The 23,385-nt window shown below is 43.3% G+C and overlaps 2 protein-coding genes across 3 annotated transcripts in view; both read left to right on the forward strand.

Annotated features, from left to right (window-relative positions):
• GMDS (GDP-mannose 4,6-dehydratase) overlaps positions 1–23,385 on the forward strand; it is a 694,374-nt gene that overhangs the window by 340,578 nt on the left and 330,411 nt on the right. The window lies entirely within an intron of this gene.
• LOC118677517 (essential MCU regulator, mitochondrial-like) lies at positions 10,893–22,891 on the forward strand. The gene is made up of 2 exons (XM_036352662.1): positions 10,893–10,982; positions 22,170–22,891. The coding sequence occupies exons 1-2, from the start codon at positions 10,893–10,895 to the stop codon at positions 22,647–22,649; spliced, it is 570 nt and encodes a 189-aa protein (XP_036208555.1). The 3' UTR covers positions 22,650–22,891.

The raw sequence follows: 23,385 nt of genomic DNA on the forward strand, positions 1-23,385 counted from the left end.
TCCCTCCTCTTGTCTTCCCTGTTCCTATATTTTCAGTGCTGAGTCTTAGAGCATTAATTTCCTTACTTCTCCCCTTCATGAAAGACTTTTGGAATCCTATTTGTGGGATTCTGGTGGCCATTGGCATGAGATTAGGATGGTGAGAAATGTGGATCCAGGCGGGCCTGCCAAGTGCTAATGGCTCTAAACCAAAAATTGAGAGTATATTAATGATGTTTACAGATGAATTAGAGTAGTCACTGAGACATCCATGAGCTGCAAAAAGAAAAACTGTAAGTAGTATTGGAGAATTGCTGGACTCACAGGAAGAACCATTTACTAACAAGGGTTCTGGCAATTAAACCAGGGAACATGTTTAAAATTAGGGAAGTCCACAAGGATGATAATGAATATGAAAGGATGTGGATAAACACCAGAGGTCTTTGAAACACCTAGGGAAAATTAATGAAACCTTCAAGTATTTTTTAAAATGATTCAGATATTTTTATTAATGGTCTTATAAAAATCTTGTCAAAATAATTACAAATCAGAAAAAAACACTTTTTTGATATACTAAAAAAAAAGAGTACAATTATATTTTAAATTATAAGATAAATTACAAATTTTTTCAAAATGGCATTTTCCTCCCAAAATTTAGTTTGAGTCAAAGCTTTCTTTTTACATTTATTATGGAATTTTGTTTCCCCATTTATTATTTTTTTAAATTTATTTTTATTATTTTATTATTATATTTAATCTTTAATGTTCAGATTATTACAGCTGTCCCTCTTTTTTCCCACCCATAGCTCCCCTCCACCCTACCCCATGCCTTCATCCCCCCACTGTCCTCATTCATAGGTGTAAGATTTTTGTTTTTATTGATTAAAGTATTACATATGTATCCATATATCCCCATGGCCCCCCAACCCCAAATAGGTGTAAGATTTTTGTCCAATCTCTTCCCGCACCCTCCACACCCCTTTCCCCCTAGAATTGTCAGTCTGCACCCTTTCCATGCCCCTGATTCTATTCCATTCACCAGTTTATTCTGTTCATCAGATTTTTTCATTCATTTGATTTTTAGATTCATTGTTAATAGATATGTATTTGTTGTCACTTTGTTGTTCATAATTTTTTATCTTTACCTTTTTCTTCTTCTTCCTCTTCTTAAAGAATATCCTTCAGCATTTCATATAATACTGGTTTGGTGGTGATGAACTCCTTTAGCTTTTTCTTGTCTGTGAAGCTCTTTATCTGGCCTTCAATTCTAAATGATAGCTTTGCTGGGTAGAGTAATCTTGGTTGTAGGTTATTGGTATTCATCATTTAGAATATTTCTTGCTACTCCCTTCTGGCCTGTATGGTTTCTGTTGAGAAATCAGCTGACAGTCGTATGGGCACTCCCTTGTAGGTAACTAACTATTTTTCTCTTGCTGCTTTTAAGATTCTCTCTTTGTCTTTTGCCCTTGGCATTTTAATTATGATGTATCTTGGTGTGGTCCTCTTTGGATTCCTCTTGTTTGGGGTTCTCTGTGCTTCCTGGACTTGTAAGTCTATTTCTTTCACCAGGTAGGGGAAGTTTTCTGTCATGATTTCTTCAAATAGGTTTTCAATATCTTGCTCTCTCTCTCTCTTCCTCTGGCACCCCCATAATTCGGATGTTGGTACACTTGAAGTTGTCCCAGAGGCTCCTTACACTATCTTCATATTTTTGGATTCTTTTTCTTTTTTCTCTTCTGGTTGGGTGTTTTTGCTTCCTTGTACTTCAAATCTTTGACTTGATTCTTGGGATCCTCTAGTCTACTGTTGAATCTCTGTATATTATTCTTGATTTCAGTCAGTGTATGCTTAATGTCTGACTGGTCCTTTTCCATTTTTTGGCATTCTCACCAAGATCCTTGAAGGTCTCACTAAGTTCCTTAGAGGTTTCTAGAAGATTATTAAGTAACCTTATAACTGTGGTTTTGAACTCTATATCTAGTATTTTGCTTTCTTCCATTTCTTTCATTCGTGACATGTTTCTTTGTCTCCACATTTTGGCTGCTTCCCTGTGTTGATAGAGTGGCCTTGCGTGGTAGGTGTCCTATAGGGGCCGTGGCTCAGCCTCCCCAATTACCTGAGGTGGACACTCTTGGTGCACCCCTTTGTGGGCTGTGTGCACAGTCTTGTAGTTAAGTCTTGATTGCTGTTGGTATCCCTGGGAGGAATTGACCTCCAGGCCAATTGGCTGTGCAGACCAGCTGTGTCTACAATGGAAGGACTGCTGTGCAGGAGACACCCTTATGGGGCAGGACTTGACTTCAGTGGGTCTTTAGTGCTCACTGAGTCTACCCCTTGAGTGTGTCACTTATGGATGTGAAGAGTTGTAATCTGGTATGGTCTCACACTGACCACTGGGTACACTGGCTCTTGGGTCTCCAAGGAGGTGCAAAGTCAGCCACTGCATGGGGCCACCCAGCAGGAGCTACAGAGAGATCTGCAGATTCCTCCTCTCTGTATTGGGCTTGGAAGTGCCCAGACAAGGCCTAGCTCTGAAGCAAGGCAGGCTGCTGCTGCCAAGCCTTCAGCCTTCTTTTGGTAGCTTTGGGGTTCCCTGACCCAGCTGCTGCCTGTTTGACAAGTTTTAGGCTGAGAAAGGACAGGCCATTCATGTGCAAAAGCCACTGCGCACAGTTTGGGTGGGGTTGTAAATTGGGTGGAATGGAGTCTTAGGGAATCACCAGGGCGGAGCAAACAACAATGGCTGTCAGTCAGCCCTGCACCGGAGAGGTCCAGGCACAGGAACAATGACCACTGCCAGCACCTCCATCTGAAAGAAACCCACCCTCACATTCTGGCCTAATGCCAGACAGTCCAGTTTCCCCTTGTATGTGTCTGGGTCCCCAGAGTCTCAACGGAACTGGAGTTCAGAGCCATCGGGAGCTTGTATTGCCCTCCTGATTAAAAAAGCAGTGCTCCAGGTTGCCAGCCTGTTCTGTGTGCATGAGCGCACCCCTCTCCATCTCCTACCAGTCTCTCTGTGCTTTCTTCTTTACTTCTAGTTGTAGAACTTCCATTCAGCCAGCTTTGCCGTGGTTCTGGATGATAGTTGTTCTGTCTTTTGGTTGTAATTTTGATGTGGTTGTGAGAGGCAGCAAGTACAGGTGTTTATCTGTGCCATCATCTTGGTTCTCTCATTATTGTTTTTCTTGTTTCCCCTTTTAATTGGTCTGGTTCAGGTAAGGACACGGAAGTAGCCAACAGCTTGGGTTCAGTCCAGGTTCCATACTTACTAAATGAGTGGCTTTTGCCAAGTTTCTCAGTCTCTCTGAGCCTCAGTTATCTCATCTGTAAAAGCGAATAATAGTCTTCACTTAGGGTTGTTTGCACATTAATGGAAATAATGTAAGGGTAATAGTCTTCACTTAGGGTTGTTTGCACATTAATGGAAATAATGTAAGGGAGGTCTTTAGCACATTGTTATTATTATAGCCACTGCTACTACTAATGTATCTGGAGGTGGAGCATTAATTTGTGCCACCTCACAATTTAAAATGTAATAATTATAAAAAGGACTAATAAAACAAAAAAATAATAAATGGTAAAGTTGACACATATTACCTTTCTTGAACAAGTTAAGAAGTTGAGCTTTCAGAGCTTGGAAATTGGTAATTAAGGTAGATAAGATGTGCTAAAGAAATTCACACTATACTGAACACAGAGTATCTACAGAAATAATGGTGTACATTTCTGTTGTTTATAGGCTATTTATTTTTATTTTTTTTTATTTTTATTTTTTTTAAATATATTTTTATTGATTAAGATATTACATATGTGTCCTTGTCCCCACGTTACCCTCTACCCCCCCCACTCATGCCCTCACCCCCCACCCCCCCCACCCCCGTTGTCCATGTCCATTGGTTAGGCCTATATGCCTGCATGTAAGTCCTTTGGTTGATCTTTCCCCCTTACCCCCACCCTCCCCTACCCTCCCTCCAAAGCCCGACAGTCCAATCAATCCCTCTCCGTCTCTGGATCAGTCCTTGTTCATCAGTTTATGTTGTTCATTATATTCCACAAATGAGTGAGATCATGTGGTATTTATCTGCCGGGAGCCGGTCCATGCTTGCTGTTTCAAGGGACCTGGCATATATGGCATACTGTTCTTAATATGTTTGCTCACCTTCTTGGCACTATGTGTTTTAACCAAGGTCTCTGAGAAAGGTTGTTTCCCCAGGTAGGGATTTTCCCCTGAAGTTAGGGAGGGAATAAAACCTCTTAACTAAGTGCCAGGTGGGTAATTAATCACTTTAACTACAAACAATCATGCTTAAGCTACATAATCTTTACTCCCTGGAATGGAGATAAGAAACGCCCTAACCTTTGAAATAGAGATTGATAGGATTGAATCAACTGGTATAAATACAGATGTAACAAGACAGCAGACACAGAACTTAGAATACGGAACCAAGAGAGACAGAACCTAGGCACAGAACCTACACAGAACGTTCTCTAGAGACGGAAGAACTTCGCTGGAGAGAACATGGCAAAAGATCCTGGACAGAAACTGGCCTCAGAACCTAGAGACAGAACCTAGGGAGAGAACATGGCAAAAGATCCTGGACTGAACCTGACTACAGAAATTGGCAAGAGAACTTGACTAGAACCTGGTGACTGAACCTGGCTAGGAGAACCTGGAGAATCTGGCTGGAGAACCTAGCAAGAGAATATGGACACAGAACCTGGCTGGAGATCCTGAGCAGAACCTCTCTGGAGATCCAGTCCAGAACTTGGCTGGAGATCCTGGCTGGAGATCCTGGCTAGGCTGCTGATCAACTGAACACTGTCTCCGTGTCCTTCCTTCTTCGCCGACTCCATCCACACCTTTGGGGACCCCTGGACCTGCTGGGGCTGGACCCCGGCACCCCCACCCTCCCCTACCCTCCCTCCAAAGCCGGACAGTCCAATCAATGCCTCTCCGTCTCTGGATCAGTCCTTGTTCATCAGCTTATGTTGTTCATTATATTCCACAAATGAGTGAGATCATGTGGTATTTATCCGCTCTCCAGTTCCATCCATGCTGTGGCAAATGGTAAGAGTTCCTTTTTCTTCTTCCTCTTCTTAAAGAATACCTTTCAGCATTTCATATAATGCTGGTTTGGTGGTGATGAACTCCTTTAGCTTTTTCTTATCTGTGAAGCTATTTCTCTGACCTTCTATTCTGAATGATAGCTTTGCTGGATAAAGTAATCTTGGTTGCAGGTTCATGCTATTCATCACTTTGAATATTTCTTGCCACTCGCTTCTGGCCTGCATGGTTTCTGTTGAGAAATCAGCTGATAGTCGTATGGGTACTCCCTTGTAGGTAACTGACTGTCTTTCTCTTGCTGCTTTTAAGATTCTCTCTTTGTCTTTTGCTCTTGGCATTTTAATTATGATGTGTCTTGGTGTGGTCCTCTTTGGATTCCTTTTGTTTGGGGTTCTCTGCGCTTCCTGGACTTGGAAGTCTATTTCTTTCACCAGGTAGGGGAAGTTTTCTGTCATTATTTCTTCAAATAGGTTTTCAATATCTTGCCCTCTCTCTTCTTCTGGTACCCCTATAATTCTGATGTTGGTACGCTTGAAGTTGTCCCAGAGGCTCCTTACACTATCGTCATATTTTTGGAATCTCTTTTCTTTTTTCTTTTTCAGTTGGGTATTTTTTGTTTCTTTGTATTTCAAATCTTTGACTTGATTTTTGGGATCCTCTTGTCTGCTGTTGGATCTCCGTAGATTATTCTTTATTTCAGTCAGTGTATGCTTAATTTCTAGTTGGTCCTTTTTCATGTCCTCCATGGTCTCACTATACTTATTGAGGGACTCATTAAATTTATCGGCGGTTTCCATAAAATTCTTGAAAAACCTTATAAACGTGGCCTTGAACTCTATATCCAGTCGTTTGCTTTCCTCCATTTCTGCCATTTGTGACCTGTTTCTTTGTCTCCCCATTTTGGCTGCTTCCCTGTGTTGATAGAGTGGCTTTGCGTGCTAGGTGTCCTGTAGGGCCCAGTGGCTCAGCCTCCCCAGTTACCTGAGGTGGACACTCTTGGTGCACCCCCTCATGAGCTTTGTGCACAGTCTTGTTGTAGCTATGCCTTGGTTGTTGTAGGATCACTGGGAGGAATTGACCTCCAGGGCAATTGGCAGCGAGAATCAGCTGTGTCTGCAGTGGGAGAACTTCTGTGCTGGAGACACCCTTCTGGGGCAAGACTTGCTTCAGTGGGGCTTTGGTGCTCACTGAGACTGCACCCTGAGTGTGTCCCTTATGGATCTGAGGAGTTGTGATCTGGATGGTTCCCCGATGACCACTGGGTACAGTGGCTCTTGGATCTAAGGAAGTGCTAATTTAGCCTCTGCCTGAGGTTACACAGCAGGAACTACGAAGAGAACTGCAGATTCCCCTTCCTTTTTTTTTTGGAGTTTGGTGCCCTGATGATGCTCAGCTGTGTAGCAATGCAAGCCACTGTGGGGCCTTGGGCCTTCTCTTGGAAGCTCTGGGTCTATCTGGCCCGGCTGCGGTTAGGTAATTACAGGTTGCAAATGGCCGGGGCATTCATATGCAAAAGCCTCTGCCGCAGCCTGGGCGGGGCGGGGTCTCAAGAAATCAAAGGGCGGAGAAAGCAGCTATGGCGGAGCCTCAGCCCTGCCTTAAGGAGTCGCGAGTCCCAGTGTCCCGGCAATGGCTGCAAGCACCTCTGAGGGAAAGCCACTCTCAAGCTCGCCCACTGCCAGACAGTCCAGTATCTCCCCGTATGAGTCCTGGGTCCCCAGAGACTTCCCGGAACCGGATTTCAGAGCTGTCGGGAGCTTGTGTCTCCCTCCGGATTTAAAAAGACAGCCGCGTCCTCAGGTGCCAGACCCTTTCCGCGCGCGAGCCCCCGTACCTCTGCACTCCACCTCCGCAGCTCCTCCCACTCGCAGTGTGCTTTTCTTTCCTTCTAGTTGTAGAATTTATACTCAGCCAGCCCTCCTGTAGTTCTGGATGATGTCCACCTTGTGTTTTTGATGCATTTATCGATTGTTGTGGGAAGCAGCAATTTCCCAGTGTTTATCTATGCCGCCATCTTAGTTTCCTTATGGGCTATTTAATTTCCAGAGTTAATTTAAAGACTAAACTCTGAGCAGAAAAGTTGTTCTAGATCAGAGGTGGGGAACCTTTTTTCTGCCAAGGGTCATTGGATATTTATAACATCAGTAGGGGCCCAGTGTACGAATTTGTGCACAGGTAGGGTCCCTTGACCTGGCCAGCGATTGGGGCAGATTGGGCTGGCCACCCGGCAGGGGGAGGGACTGTGGGAGGTTGGCTGGCTGGGGGAGGTTGGATGCAGGAGCACACTGACCACCAGGGGGCAGCTCCTGAGTTGAGCGTATGCCCCCTGGTGGTCAGTGCTTGTCATAGCTACCGGCTGGTCATCTGGTCATAACAGTCGCTTAGGCTTTTATATAGAGAGATTTGCTTAATATAATTCACTTAATAAAAATTTATGTTGCTATGAAAAAAAGCTCCTAGATTTATTGAACTTCTAGTATTGCCTGCAGTTGCCTTGGCAGGGCCGGACCAAATGGTTTCTCCTATGGCCTGAGGGCTGAATGTTTCCTATCCCTGTTCTAGATGGAAGATTTAAAACTCATACTAATCTGTTATGCTCACCCTTTGTAGAAAAAAAACACACACCTTATTTTGTAAGAAAATACTGGTTATGAAGAAAGAAAAAGAAGCTCACAAATGAGCCACAGCACTCCAGACCCACAGGCGACAGCTTTCTGGAAGCCCAAGAAGGAACAAAAGGCATGCATAAAACCAGCTAACAATGGCTTAGTATTTGAGGAATGGGTTTGGCCAGTGCGTAAGCCTAGACTAAAATGTAACGTCGCAATTCTGGGAGCAAAACCATGGGGCAGAACAACCTGTAAGGGTCACAATAAAGAGAATAGGCTAAGATTATTGTGGGTTTTTTTGTGTTTGTTTGTTGTTGTTTTTTGCGGGAGGAGGGTAGGCAGTAAGAGGGCATTGGACATTTTTACCAGAATCCCAAACACACTTAACAGCAAGTACAGACTAAGTGTAGCCTAAAGAGCACGATTGGCCACCTTTTGATGTTGAGTCACATAACCAGGTATGAGAAAGGAGAGATGGTGCAAAGTGAAAACAGTATAGGTGTATAGACTTCTTTAAAAAAAGAAATTTGTGAGATTAGGGACCCAGGAATGCCAGAGATACTCCTTTGAGGATCACATTACAAATAAGACCCTAAGTTAGGAAGGGGCATCTCCCCCACTTTTGTTTGTGAAACACAATTCATTGAGGAAAGTGCATTGCCCCTTAGACCCCCTGGACCTGTGCAGCTCTGAGCAGCTGCTGTGGGCATTAGAGTTCCATGGAGAATGCTGTTGACTGTGTTCCTCCCTGAAGTAGTTTAATGCTAGGAGGGAGAGAATTTGAGACCACTGTTCTTAAGAATATTTAACATTTCCCATGAACTCCAAATTTTCTTGGAAATCAGCAGGTAGGAGTCCAAAGTTGGACCCCAATGCTGCTTCTGGTCTCCTTTATAGTTTCAGGCTGCTGGATCCTGGGGCATCGAGTTACCTAAATACATTTGATGAGTTGTACTTGGATCTTGTTAGAATTGGGGCTCAATCACTCTCAACAGTTTCTTTGCCATCTTCATACTATTCTGGTTTAATGAACACTTCCAGGTACTATTATACAGACTTTCTTGGTCTGGACAGAACCTAGTGATGGGTAGAGTACAAATCCCCAGAGTGAGCAAAAATTTATGTTAAAGCTGGCTCATTACTGCCAGAATCGCAGATCATTACAGTAAAACTTCTTAAATGTTGAGTAAATTTTAGATTTCTTAAAAAGGCACTGACGCAGGATGTGCATGAGCGTAAGTAGCCTGTAATGGGATACAATTAAGGAAGTGAAACTACAATCTGATCACAAAAAAACACTTCCTGGCCGTGAGAAAGGTGGGTATGCAGGAGAGTTTTATCAATGAAATAGGGGAAGCCCCAGTGCCCACAAGATATTAAAGAAGGCTGTGTTTAAGTACACAGGAAACAGCTCAGCCCTGGCCCAGGTGCCTCTTAAAATCTTAACAATGAATTTGCACAAAGAAGTAAAACCTTTTATTAAGGAAGAGGAAGGAGTTTCTCAGAGCATTGATGAATTTTATTGAAGAAAGACAAAATGAATATTGTTGAGAACCTTATTACTGGTATATGTTCTTGGAGATAGCCATCGAACTTTATGCTCTTAAGTTTGTGAGAGGCATTAAATCTGAAGTGCTATACCTTTGGGAATGTTTCCTAAACCTTCAAAGGGAATGATTTCGTATAGGAGGCAAATATAAGGCAGAGCAATGGAAGATATAAAAAAATGAATATAAGTTACGCTTCTATAGTCAGCACTACAATGAGCTAATATACCATATACGAAAAAAAAACTGACATGTATACCTCTCTGAAGGATAAACAGGAGGACTTGTAGACACAGCTGAATACTGCTCTGTGAATTAAGATGGATGGTTTTAGAAATTGAAATCCCTTTTCCAAAATGGATTTGGGGGTGGGATTCTAGGAGTTGAATGCTCTCCGTGAGATGTGCTTCAGGATCTGAAGGCAGGACTGCTGAGGGTGGCTCCTCTGAAGACTTACCTACTTGGCATCCAAGGTACTGCCCTGCTATAAGGCCCTTTCCTCCAGCTGATGAGTGAGCACGCCCTGTGGCCACTACCCCCAAGGCCTCTGACACTAGCATCATGTTTTAGCACATTCCCTTTTTCCTGAGCCAAATCTTAAGCTTCTAAGACTGGAATCTTGAGGCACAAATTATTCTTGAGAAGTATGAAGGGCTCCATAGAGAATAGCTTCATTTTTGAAAACCTATTAACATGTTAGTGATAATAACGATAAGTGACAGAGCAGCTAACACTTGCTTAGCTCTTGCCTTGTGCAAGAGTACTCTGTTCTTCACCCATTTCTTTTAATCCCCCCCAATAAAACTATTACAAAACTATGGTTACATCCATTCTCTAGGTGAGGAGACAGACATTGAGAGCGATTAAATTACTTTCCATAGTAAATGAAGGGCACAGGATGGGAACCCAAAAGCCCTAGGTTTATCCTCTATATTATGCCAGCTCCTTTCTCACCAATCACACCGTATTTCTCAGAATGAGCTGTTCTAGTCACATCAGCCCCCTTTTTCGACTCTCAGCTTTTTCCTGAGGACCTTTATTCCTGCTTGACATTTTACTGTTTCTTCTTTACTTTCCTGGTTTTTCTTTTTAGTCTCACTAAATTTAATTAGTGAAAAAATGAATGATGAAGCAAAATATGGAAGCAAATTCTTTCACCTGAGTTTGTCATGTAGTTGACATAGAAACTGGGGTATCATTTGACTATATTGTAATTCACTCTTAACTTTCAGAGACTATGTTTCATGGTTTCGAGTTTATAGAGACTGTCCTGGGAATGCTATATCAGTTCTACTGCTGAGTGATAGCTACCCTTGTTTTTTAGAACCCTTTATATTGTTTATATATTTATATGATTGTTAAATCTGTCTTTTGGTTCATAGCAACAATATTTGCTCTTATAAACCGATTTGAAGAATATTGGGTTTTGCAGCTCACAGACATTGCTTTCATGCAAATCACATAAGGGCCTTAAGAGCTATATATGCAGACTCTAAAATTCAAGATGAAACTTTCTAAACAACAACAACAAAATTGTGCAATAGTTTATCTCCTTGCATATTTGGTCTAATATCAGTATGTCTTAAAACATCTTACCTAGCACTAATTATTAGGATTTTCAGAGAAACAGAATCATTTAGGAGATATTTATACATAAATGAGATTCTTTATAAGGGTTGGCTCATGGCTATGGAGGCTGAGAAGTCCCATGCTCTGATGTCAGAAAGCTGGATATCCAGGTGTAGTTCTAGTCTGAGTCTAAAGTCTAAAGGGAACCAGGTGAGCTCATGGTATAAGTCTCAGCCCCAGGGAAGGAGAAGACCAGTCCCAGCTCAACACTCAGGCAGAGAGAGAGAAGGAATTCTTTCATCCACCTTTTGTTCTATTCAGACCTCCAAGGGATTAAATGAGGCCCACCCACTTTAGAGAGGGCAACTGTGCTTTGCTCAGTCTACAGATCCAATCAAATTGTAACTCACTGAAAACAATCCTCACAGACACACCCAGAAATAACCACTAGCCAAATATCTGTGCACGCCATGGACTGATCAAGTTGACACATATCATCATAGTGACCAAATGGTTTTTAAAAAATAATTCCCTAGTCCAGCCAGTTTGGCTCAGTGGTTGAGTGTCTAAAGAAGTTACCAGTTTGATTCCCAGTCAGGGCACATGCGCAGGTTGCAGGCTCCATCCCTAGTAGGGGGCATGCAGGAGGCAGCCAATTGATGTGTTTATCTCTCATCAATGTTTCTGTCTCTCTATCCTTCTCTCTTCCTCTCTCTCTAAAATCAATAAAAACATATTTTTTAAAAAAATCATTCCCTAAATTTCCTGAAAATGAGCTTGTGCTTTGCTTCCTATTGTAATACCCGACACATTCTCTGTCCCTGCTCTAGTGTGCTTCAGAGATGGCTCTTACCATGCTGTGTGCTTATCAGGTTCCCTGGGCTGCTCCAATAAGGGGTCCCAAGAAGGTATAGATAGTGGTAGAGGAGAGAAACTGTAATAAATAAGAAAATCATATTTTACCTTCCTTGTGTTTTTCCATTCCTTACATTATGCATACATTCCACATCAACAATTAAGGTGGTATTTACTGACTGGCAACCAATACTTAGAAGTCATCCTTTATTTCTATTTGTTCTTGCCCTTGGATTCTGACCCTTCTTGAAAAATGTTACATAAACTGAAGTCAAAGTCAAGTATTAGCAACAGTTATTACAGAAGAGGCAACTTGCTTCCCTTGGGTGAAAGAAATATTATTTGTTCTCTCTCTCTCTCTCTCTCTCTCTCTCTCTCTCTCTCTCTCTCTCTTTTTAGGATATTGTGTATATTTACTTTTCTGTAATAGGAGAAAATAAGAAAAACTTTATTATGAGAGCCAAGTAAGATTTTTAGGGAAGTAGATACAGTTGCCTCATTTTATAGACATATGCCGGGTTCCCATTTTCTATCAGGTGAAGAATATGACTCAAAGGCCTTTTAAAGATGTTCTTCCTTTGATCTTTACACTGGGACGGCAATAAGCCAATATTGTTGTTTTCGTTAAGTCACTATGACAAAGAAATTTATATGACGTGGCCCTGCTTTACTTCTCAAATGTTGATACACTTCTGAGTCAAGTGGGAGCTAAAGAAGAAACATAATTTAAGAGGTTTAAGTGTGAGCACTGGCAAATAGAAGTACAGATGTTATCATTCTGCTAAATCTTTCTATATAAATTCTGAAATAGAGCCCAAGCATAATATAGAATGATGTGGGATAAGTCCTTTTTAATATTTCTTAGTAATTTCTATAAAAAAAGGAGTTGGGCCCTAACCGGTTTGGTTCAGTGGATAGAGCATTGACCTGCGGACTCAAGGGTACCAGGTTAGATTCTGGTCAAGGGCATGTACCTTGGTTGTGGACACAACCCCAGTGGGGAGTGTGCAGGAGGCAGCTGATCAATGTTTCCCTCTCATCATTGTTTCTAACTCTCTATCCCTCTCCCTTCCTCTCTGTAAAACATCAATAAAATATATTTTTTTAAAAAGAGTTGATTTCAGAAGATGATATACTTATATCTTTATTATTTCCATGTGGTTTTCATTCTTATATAATTTGAATATATTTTCTCATGTCAGAAAGTTTGATCCTTCTGCATTATATTTCTTTTCTTTCCATTTCCTCTCCTCACCCCCACCTCTTACTATAGAGGTAAAACTAGTTTACAGAGGTCCTGACAAACACAGAGACCATGGAGAAATTCTGACTAATTTGTCAGAAGAGAGACAAACTGCCAAGTATGATCAGATAATCTTTTTGTCATTTACTAATATCTGTGATGGTCTTATTATGCCTACTGGTGGGTTTGTGCTTGTAAAAAAAAAAACATACCAGTTTAAGAGTTTAATCATTACTAAGAATCTGGTATTCTGGCAAAAGAATGAAAGAACTAAGTTTATTGTGTACTAAATTACCAATGAAAAGATATCTTACTCTTTAAATTGTTGGATACACCTACCTTCTTTTTTCCCTATTAGAAAATGTGAATTGAAATTCTATCATATGATAGGCACTATACTAGACACTGGTGAACGAGATGAAGAACATAATGCTTGGCTTTAAAATTTTCACAGTTGAGATAAGTAAACAGAATTACAATGGAATATAATAAAAACATGTACACATATGCAAAAGATGATGGAGGAGCATAGAGGAGAGATAGCTTACCCCTTTGTAAGGGGAAGTCTTGAGGAAATCCTTTCATTGAGGTGAAACTTGAAGTGGAACAGTTGGTAGCAACATGTGGATTACAGATGTTTCCAGAGAGGAGAGGCTGTACCAAGAAGAAAGGACTCAGCCTTGATGAGGGACCTTCATACATTGGATGGAGCTGGAGAGAATGCTGAGGTGTGAAAGAAGCAGGAGGGAAAGCTAGAAGGTGGCAGATGACAGATAACACAGAAGTATTGTTACCACTGAAGAAAGAGCGTTGTGATGAGGTTTGCATTTGGGAACCATAAGGTTTAGAACAGATTGGAGGGAAAAGATACTCAAGACTGGAAGAACATCTGATAGGGATGGCAGTGATCCCAACAAGAAGGTAAGGGTTGGACCAGAAGGAGTTGTCCACTGAGTTTGGGCTTATATATCTGAGGAATCTGGGTTTACAAATGACCAAGCTTACATTAGGCTTAAGTAGAATAATTAAAGATAGAGTATTAGGTGGATATTACCCACATGTGGAAGTAGCAGGGATATATCTAGCCTGACCTCAGGGGCAATGAGTCAGTAACTCAGATATCTTCAGAATGTTCTCTTTGTCACTTTTCTTCCTGTCTTGGTTTCATCTTTTCATTCCATTCTTTTCCATACATCTAGAACTAGGGTCACTGTCAGCTCAATCTCTCTACTCTGAAGGAAATAGGTTTTCTCCCTCAACTCTGTTTGGAAAAGGTCTGGGGAAAGGCTCTAAGGTCTGCCTTGATCCAGTGTCCATCCCTAAACCAGTCACTATAGCGAGGAGAGCGTGGATCTTAGGATCAGCTTGGGTTAGGCTCATGGTCCTGAATAAATCAGTGTAGTCAGAGAGACGAGCTGGGCTGTTGCCATTAGGATCACGCAAAGAAGAAAAGCACAAGAATGCCCTTGGGGGAATCTGTAAATTGGGCAGTCACCAATCATAGTCTGCTAGAGGCTGGATTGGGGACTTTAGGAGGAATGTCTGAGTAGAATCAGTAGGACCTGAGGAGTTGACTGGAGGATGTGAACGAGAAAAGAATCATAGGGAACATAAAGGCAGCTAGATAGATGATGAGCCTATTCACCAAGCAGTGATATCCAAAAAATAATGTCACCTGAGGTATAGGAGACTTGAATGAGGTGAAGGTTCTATCCCCTGAGGTACAGGAGGGAAACCTGACTGGGAACTGGCAGGTCACATAAAATAGTTACCAGGCAGCAAGAGCTTAGCTGGAGTTGGAGAGCTTCACAGGTATGTCGTTTTCCTTCCATAGTCAGAGGCCACCTCAAAGAAGGAAAGACCATGAGGAAAGTTGATTTGAGATTTTGCAGAGTATGTAAAATGGAACAACAAGGATAGCGAAGGGCTTATGGGCATTAGCAACCAAATGGCTAAAGTGATGGATCATAATATGAAAAGGAAGGGACTAAGGATTGCAGATGGAATGATAGAGACTTGGAGTTAGTGTGCTTGGCTGACTGGTGTAGTGCAGCTGTGAGGATGGACGTGATGGACCTGGAGGATAAGTTGTGGAATGGAGTGTTTAAGATTTGAGGGGAGAAGGGGACTCTTAGATGGAACATCTGCATTCTTTATCTACATCTGTGCTCTCTTATGCCTATGGATGAGCTGTCTATGGAGCCCGCCATGTGTCCACTAGCTCCTGTCTAATTATTTTCTCAAAGAGGCAACACCAGCAGTTCTCACCTCTGCTGGGTCAGCTTCTCTTGATCACTAGGTCTTTCCTTTAGCATGCAAAGGTGCTGCTTTTTCTCCTGTTTTAAAATAAATCCACTCAACCTCTTCTTCTTCACCATGTAGCAAAAGTTCTGAAAAGAGTTGTGTAGGCTCCTCTCTACATTCTCTCTTGAACCCTCTCACCAATCAGACTTTTTATTCACATTTCTCTGAAGTGCTCTGAACAAAGTCACTAATCACTTCAGTGCTGCCAGAACCAGTGGTCATTTTTCCATCTTCTTCTGTCTTCCTCCCTGACTTGAGGGTGTGGTGGTAAACAACCTCCATCACACAGGTCCCAGACATTCAGGATTCCTCCCCGCTCTTGTGTCCCTTCAGCCTCACCGCTTTCTCCTTTGTGGTCTTCATTGCTCTGCTTCCTCATCTGTTTGACCTCTAAAGTTGTAGTGTCAGTGGGTTAGTTGTTAGAGCATTTGTGTTTTCTTGCTCACTTCCCTCTCTTGGTGGTCTCAGCCAGTTTCAGGACTTGAATTACCATCTATACATCAATGTTTCCTAAATGTGTGCTTTTCAACCTGGATCCTCCTGGGGAGGCCAGGCTCATACATTCCCCTTGACTATTATAATAGGAACACTCACCTTGTTTCAACCTGACTTTAATATTTCATGTTTGTTAGTTCCCTGGTATTTGATCACTATATCAAATGAATAAAAAGACTTAAAATAGCACAGTGCATCTGTAGGTAAGGTTAGCACTTATTATATATTTGCTTTAACTTGATGGGGTTTTATCTCTGTCAGGGCTGATTGGTTTGACTGAGGCAGTAGTTCTCAAGGAGGGCAGCGTTTCTCCCCAGTAAAGTTTAGCAATGTCTGGTTGTCATGATGGAGTGGGGGATGCTCTTAGCATTTAGTGGGTAAAACCGGGGATGCTGCTAAACACTACAATGCACAGGATATTCCCCGGGAATTAGGGAATTATCCAGCCCTAAATGTCAACAATGACAGAGTTGAGAAACCCTGGAATGAGGATTTATTAATTTGAATGATCTCTCAGTGGAAAAGGAATTGAGCATTTGATGCAAATAACAAAGTAGTTTGAACATTTATCTTTAAAACACATATTTATGAATAGTTGCCAAAAGGTGGTAGCTCTTCCAACAAATGCACATTGTGAGTGGTGCTCTATAAGCCTGGGGTTCCTTGCAGCATGCCTGCTGGATTTTGAGTACCTGCAGTTAAGGCATGTTGCTCTTGGCAGGACTTGGTGAGCAAATGAGGTATGAGCTCTCTGATCTTGGTCATCTGCTCAGTCAGCTGTGACCTTTCCAGTGTCTATTCTTTCTACACCCTGTCCACACTAAGCCATGGCCCAGGCAGTTCTCAGTGGGGTGTCCAGAGATCACCACAGGGGGAAAATATAGGACTCCAAGGCAGAGGTTCATGTGGGGTTCAGGATAAATTGGAATGATTTCTGTTTTCCAGTGAATATTGTCCAAACTGTCTTTGTACTTGAACTCCAAAAAACCTTTAAATCAAAAGCTTTTGGATGAAGTACTGTGCAAGGGAATAGAATTTTCATTTGATAAATTGTGGTTACTTCACTACTATTTGGGTGCTGACAGGGATACATTGTACCTGTATGTATGTTCTCATACACAATTGTGTGTCCATGTATACACATTCACACAATACAATTTGTCATATGTCAGAGATTCTGATAGGGCCATAAGGAAATAAATATATGTTTGAAAAAGAAGTCCTTTTGTTCAATATGATAAGTAGGAGAATTGTCCCTAGTTTGTCCTACTCTATCTCCCTCAGTGTTTCTTCCTTTATTTCCACTTTATCATCATAAGATGTCCAGTGGTGCGTTTTGTATTTAACAGTAAAACTCTGCAGAAGTATAATGCATTGTGGTAAAGGTTGTGATTTAACGGATGAGCTAATTCTTTAATTTCCATAAGTGTGCTACTTACTATTCCTGTCCTCAAGTTCAATGCTGATCATTTATAGTATGAGTTTTACAAGATTTGTCAGTTCTCCTTTTCCTTCAGTTTTTGGTTTAGAAGAAATATGACTTTGGGAATATTATGTTAGTATATTTCATGATATTACAGTAGAAAGTTTAAATAACAAGGAATATGTGTGTGTGAGTGTGTGTGCGCATACACACACACACACACACACACACATATTGATGTAAGGATTTGACACAAGAACAAAGCCAGGAAATTAGAAATATGGCTTTGGTTTTGTATCTGAGCCGCCTCCTGGGTTTTGATGCTGGAATGGTCTCATAGCAGGACTTCATCGTCTGTCCTTATAGGTAGTGAGGCGCTAGGAAGAACTAGAGACAAGGTGATCTTGTGTTCCATAATTTCATAAGGAAGAGTATAGTTTCCCTCATATGTGAAAAAAATTATTACAAATAATTGTACTTGAGCCAGAGAAATAGTGTGAGCAAAACAGTGAGACAAATTTCAAGTTTATTAATACACTTTTTTAAGTACACTAGAGGCCCGGTGCACAAAAATTTGTGCACTCGGGGCGGGGGGGAGGTCCCTCTGCCCAGCCTGTGCCCTCTCGCAGTCTAGGACCCCTTGTGGATCGGGCCTAAGCTGGCAGTCAGACATCCCTCTGGCAGCCTGGGAGCCCTCGGGGGATGTCCACTTGCCAGCGGGGAGCAGGCCTAAGCTGCAGTTGGACATCCTTAGCGCTGCTGAGGAGGCGGGAGAGGCTCCTGCCACCACCACTATGCTGGCAGCCATTAGCCTGGCTTGTGGCTGAGCAGAGCTCCCCCTGTGGCAGCACACTGACCACCAGGGGGCAGCTCCTGCATTGAGCATCTGCCCCCCTGGTGGTCAGTGTGTGTCATAGTGACCAGTCATTCCTAGTGGTTCTGCTGTTAGGGTCAATTTGCATATTACCCTTTTATTATACAAGATAGAGGCCTGGTGCATGGGTGGGGGCCGGCTAGTTTGCCCTGAAGGGTGTCCCGGTTCAGGGTGGGGGTCCCACTGGGGTGCCTGGCCAGCCGGGGTGAGGGGCTGAGGAACATTTTCAGGCTGGCCACACCCCTTCAGAGTGGGGGTCCCCACTGGAGTTCCTGGCCAGCCTGGGTGAGGGGCTGATGGCTGTTTGCAGGCTGGTCAAGCTCCCCAGTGGGGACCCTCACCCCATGGGGGTGTGACCAGCCTGGGTGAGGGGCTGAGGGCTGTTTTCAGGCTGGCCACACCCCCTTAAGAGTAGGGGTCCCTACTGAGGTGCCTGGCCAGCCTGGGTGAGGGGCTGATGGCCATTTTCAGGCTGGCCACGGCCACGGGCTGGAAGCAGGTATCTGGGATTTATTTAACTTCTGTAATTGAAACTTTGTAGCCTTGAGCAGAGCCCAGAGCTGGCCAGGGCAGGTGGGAAGCTTGGTTTCCTCCATCGCTGGGGGCAACCCAAGCCTCCTGCTCACTCCAGCTCCATGGTCACCGCCATCTTTGTGATGGAGTGACAGAGTGAGGGAGTGATAGTTAATTTGCATATTACTCTTTTATTGGATAGGATATTCATTATACAGATATACTGCATAGAAAAGAAAACATGTTAAACATGAAAATGAAAATAAATATGTGAAGTGTATCATAGTTGTTCACATTATATCCAGATGTGTAGAGGAAAACATTTATTTTTCTAAATCTGTCTTCATCTTTCTATCCCTTTAATTAGAAGGCTTAAGTTTGGCCATAGACAGAAATGGCATAGAAGAACATAACTGTATTCACCTGGAAACTGTGGGAGGGGTGAAATGTCACCGAGGTTAGTGTCTCCTGGCTGTCATCATTACCAATGCAGACCCTTTCAGGAGTAAAGCACTCTCAGAGCTGTCCTCTGGTCTCCAGCAGATTCAGATTAGTAAACATGAACTCTTAGGTGCATAGGGAACAAGCATCAAAGTCAGCAGCATAAGAAAAAATTAGTCCCTCAAGAACTTTAAGTATTGGAATTGTCAAATTCAGAATATAAAATTAGTAAGACATGTTTAAATTTAAAAAATGATACATCATAATAAACAAGCAACAACAAGATGTAAAAATGTCTAGGCAGATTTGAAAAAGAAAGAATTTCAGATATAAAAAATAGTTATTAAAATAAAGTATTAAATAGCTACCTTAAATATTAGACTACTGAGAAACAATTAGATGGACCTAAGTAAGTTACTGAGAATATTGGGAGGCAACCAATCAGTGTTTCTCACATCAATGTTTCTCTCTCTCTCCCTCTTCCTTCCTCTTTCTCTAAGACCAATAAAATAAGAAATAAAACATATTCTAGGGTGAGGATTAAAAAAAAAGACCCCCCCAGAGATTGTTTTTTGTTTGTTTTTACCTTTTTATTTTATATATGCATTTTTTTCTTTCAGGGACATAATCTTTTATTTATTTTTCATCACTATTTTATCCACCCTATACCATTTTCTACCTCCACCTTCCTCCTCCTCCCTGCAATCCAGAGAGCTATTTTTGTTATCTGAGTCAAAATTGCAGAGTTTAAATAGAGAGGAATCTTATTTTATCCACCTTAAATTATCTTTTACAATTGGAGACTGTATTTGCCTATTGTGCTCATAAAGGATACAATATCCTTAAGATGATCGTATATAATAAAAGCCCAGCGACTGAACGGTGGAACGACCAGAATGACCAGCTGACCAGTCACTATGATGCACACTGACCACCAGTGGGCAGATGCTCAACGCAGGAGCTGCCCACTGGTGATTAGTGCGCTACCACAGTGGGAGCGCTGCTCAGCTGACCGGGATGAGTGGCTGCTCCTGCTGCGAACCCAGGGCCAATGGGCAGGAACCCGGGCTGCTATCATTGCCTTCTCACCCGAGACTCCTCCTTCTTACTCGCTGCCACCTCCTCTGGATGCCCATAGGCCACACAGTGCCGCCTCCAAGCTCACAGAACTGACCCCAGAGACTGGGGGGCTGGTTCGTGGCCGCAGCAGGAGTGAGACCTACTCCGCCTCTTCTCAGTGCTATTGTACCTGGGCCTGGCCCCAACCAGGTCCCCTGGAGAGGCGAGTGCTCCAGCTCCATGAAGGATGCCGGACCAGGGAGCAGCCGCTCAGCTGAGTGGGATGAGTGGTGCTCCCATAGCAGCCAATCCCTGCAGGCCATGCCCCCCACCAGTGCACAAATCCCATGCACCGAGCCTCTAGTATAACAATGCTTGATTCATGTTTTATCATATTTTCTCAAGTATTCTTATCTTTGATCCTCATAGTGGGTTGTACGGTAGCTCTAGAACAATATGTCCACATCCTTTTCCCCAGAATTTGTGAATGTGACCTTATTTGGAAAAAGGGTCTTTGGCAGATATAATTAAGTTAAGGATCTGGGGACAGAGAATTTGGAAAAAGGGTCTTTGCAGATGTAATTAAGTTAAGGATCTGGGGACAGAGAATTTGGAAAAAGGGTCTTTGCAGATGTAATTAAGTTAAGGATCTGGGGATAGAGAATTTGGAAAAAGGGTCTTTGCAGATGTAATTAAGTTAAGGATCTGGGGACAGAGAGATCATCCTGGATTACCAGGGGGGATTCTAATCCAGTGACAAGTGTTCTTTTAAGAAACACAAGAGGTCAAAACACAGACACAGAGAGAACCAAGATGGCAGCATAGGTACACCTGTACTTGCTGCCTCTCACAACCACATCAAAACTACAACTAAAAGACAAAACAACTATCATCCAGAACCGTGGGAAAGCTGGCTGAGTGGAAGTTCTACAACTAGAAGGAAAGAAAAAAGTGCTTTGAGACGGGTAGGAGGTGTGGAGGTGCGGAGGCGCACACAGAACAGGATGGCAACGGGGTGCACTGTTGTTGTTGTTTTTCATTCGGGAGGGAGATACAAGCTCCTGATGGTTCTGAACTCCAGTTCTGGGCAAGACTCTGGGGACCCATACTCATACGGGGAGAAACTGGACTGTCTGGCATCAGGCCGGAATGCGAGGGCGGCTTTCTCTCAGAGGTGCTTGCAGCAATCATTGTTTCTTCGAGAGGGCTCCTGATGCAGTGACGGGGACACAGGGACCTCTCCGGTGCAGGGCTGACTGGCAGCCATTGCTGTTTGCTCCACCCTAGTGATTCCCTGAGACTGCACCCCACCCAATTTACAGCCCCACCCAAGCTGTGTGCAGTGGCTTTTGCATATGAATGGCCTGTTCTTTCTCAGCTTAAACCTGTCAAACTGCAGCTGGATCAGAGAGCCCCAAAGCTTCCAAAAGAAGGCCCAAGGCCCAGCAGCAGCAGCCTGCCTTGCTTCACAGCTGGGCCTAATCTGGGCACTTCCAAACCCCAAACAAAGAGGAGGAATCTCTGGATCACTCTGTAGCTCATGCTGGGTGGCCTCAGGTAGTGGCTGACTTCGCACCTCCTTGGAGATCCAAGAGCCAGTGTGCCCAGTGGTCAGTGTGAGACCATACTGGATTACAACTCTTCACATCCATAAGCGACACACTCCGGGGCAGACTCAGTGAGCATCAAAGATGCACTGAAGCAAGCCCTGCCCCATAAGGGTGTCACTTGCACAGCAGTCCTTCCATTGTAGACACAGCTGGTCCGCACAGCCAATTGGCCTGGAGGTCAATTCCTCCCAGTGATACCAACAGCAATCAAGACTTAACTACAAGACTGTGCACACAGCCCACAAAGGGGTGCACCAAGAGTGTCCACCTTAGGTGATTGGGGAGGCTGAGCCACTGGGCCCTATAGGACACCCACCACACAAGGTCACTCTATCAACACAGGGAAGCAGCCAAAAAGTGGAGACAAAGAAAAATTTGACGAATGAAACAAATGAAGCAAAATACTGGATATAGAGTTCAAAACCACAGTTATAAGGTTACTCAAGAATCTTCTAAAAACCTCCAAGGAACTTAGTGAGACCTTCAAGAATCTTAGTAATACCTTCAAGTATCTTAGTGAGAATGCCAAAAAATGGAAAAGGACCAGTCAGAAATTAAGCATACACTGACTGAAATAAAGAATAATATACGCTCCCTCCCACCGCAACTGGAACTAGGCGCACTGCGCGACTGTGAGGCTGGGCCTCTCGTCCGCTCCGAAAGCCTCGCGAGGCTTGGGGCTGCGTTCTTTGTGAGGGCGTCGCCGGGGGCCAGGTGCTGGGGTCCGGGTGCTGGGGTGGCGTCCGGAGTGGCTCGCTGGCTGGTATTGGCGCCTGTCCGATATGGGGCTCTCTGGAGAGGACCGAGCTTGACGAAAGATGGAGATATCTCCACCGGACGGGGCGGCTCAGGTCAGAGCCTGGTACCGTCGAGGTCAGTCATAGTTACTCGCAGCGGCGCCATTTTGCCCAAACCGGTGAAAATGTCCTTCGGCCTCCTCCATGTGTTCTCCATTGTGATCCCCTTCCTCTATGTCGTGATGCTCATTAGCAAGAACTTTGCCGCTCTACTTGAGGAGCATGACATTTTTGTCCCAGAGGACGACGATGATGACGACTAACAGGCCATGAAGTTCAGGAAGGAGAAAGCCCTCCCTGAATCAAGACGTGGCAATGCTCACAGCCCCTCCTCCTTGCCTATCAGCAGAAGGGACGAGCGAAAGCCCTCAGCCTCCCAACTCCAGTGAAGCCTCCTGCAAGGCACATGCCCACAGCCCTTTGTCCCAGGCTCTGGGAGGGTCCCCGAGATGCGCAATCCACTGAGCATAACCAGATGATGAATAAACATGACAAATATCAACTATGCATGAGTGATGGCCGGATTTCTCAGTATGAGTAGGTTCTAGCTGTTGTAGTTTCTTGTCTCTGCTGTTTGTTCTCTAATAGGCCTTTGATTTACAACCCAGGGTCTCCAGGCCCTTATGGATCCATAATTATGGGGCCTGGCACCTATTTTCATTATTTACAAAACCCCACAGAAACTCTTTCCCTCAGTAAAGCTGTACAGGCCAACTAAACCCCCAAACTTTCTTTGTGTGGAATAACACTGGCTAATTGTCACATGCCAGTCTATCATGGCTTTGGTTGTTAGTTTAAAACCACAAAATATTAAAATGATTATTTTAAAAAAAAAAAAAAGAAGAATATACAGAGATTCAACAGTAGACTAGAGGATCCCAAGAATCTTCAAGTCAAAGATTTGAAGTACAAGGAAGCAAAAAACACCCAACCAGAAGAGCAAAAAAAAAAAAAAGAATCCAAAAATATGAAGATATTGTAAGGAGCCTCTGGGACAAC

Source organism: Myotis myotis, unplaced genomic scaffold (assembly GCF_014108235.1).
Source record: "Myotis myotis isolate mMyoMyo1 unplaced genomic scaffold, mMyoMyo1.p scaffold_m19_p_2, whole genome shotgun sequence".
Classification (NCBI taxonomy): domain Eukaryota; kingdom Metazoa; phylum Chordata; class Mammalia; order Chiroptera; family Vespertilionidae; genus Myotis; species Myotis myotis.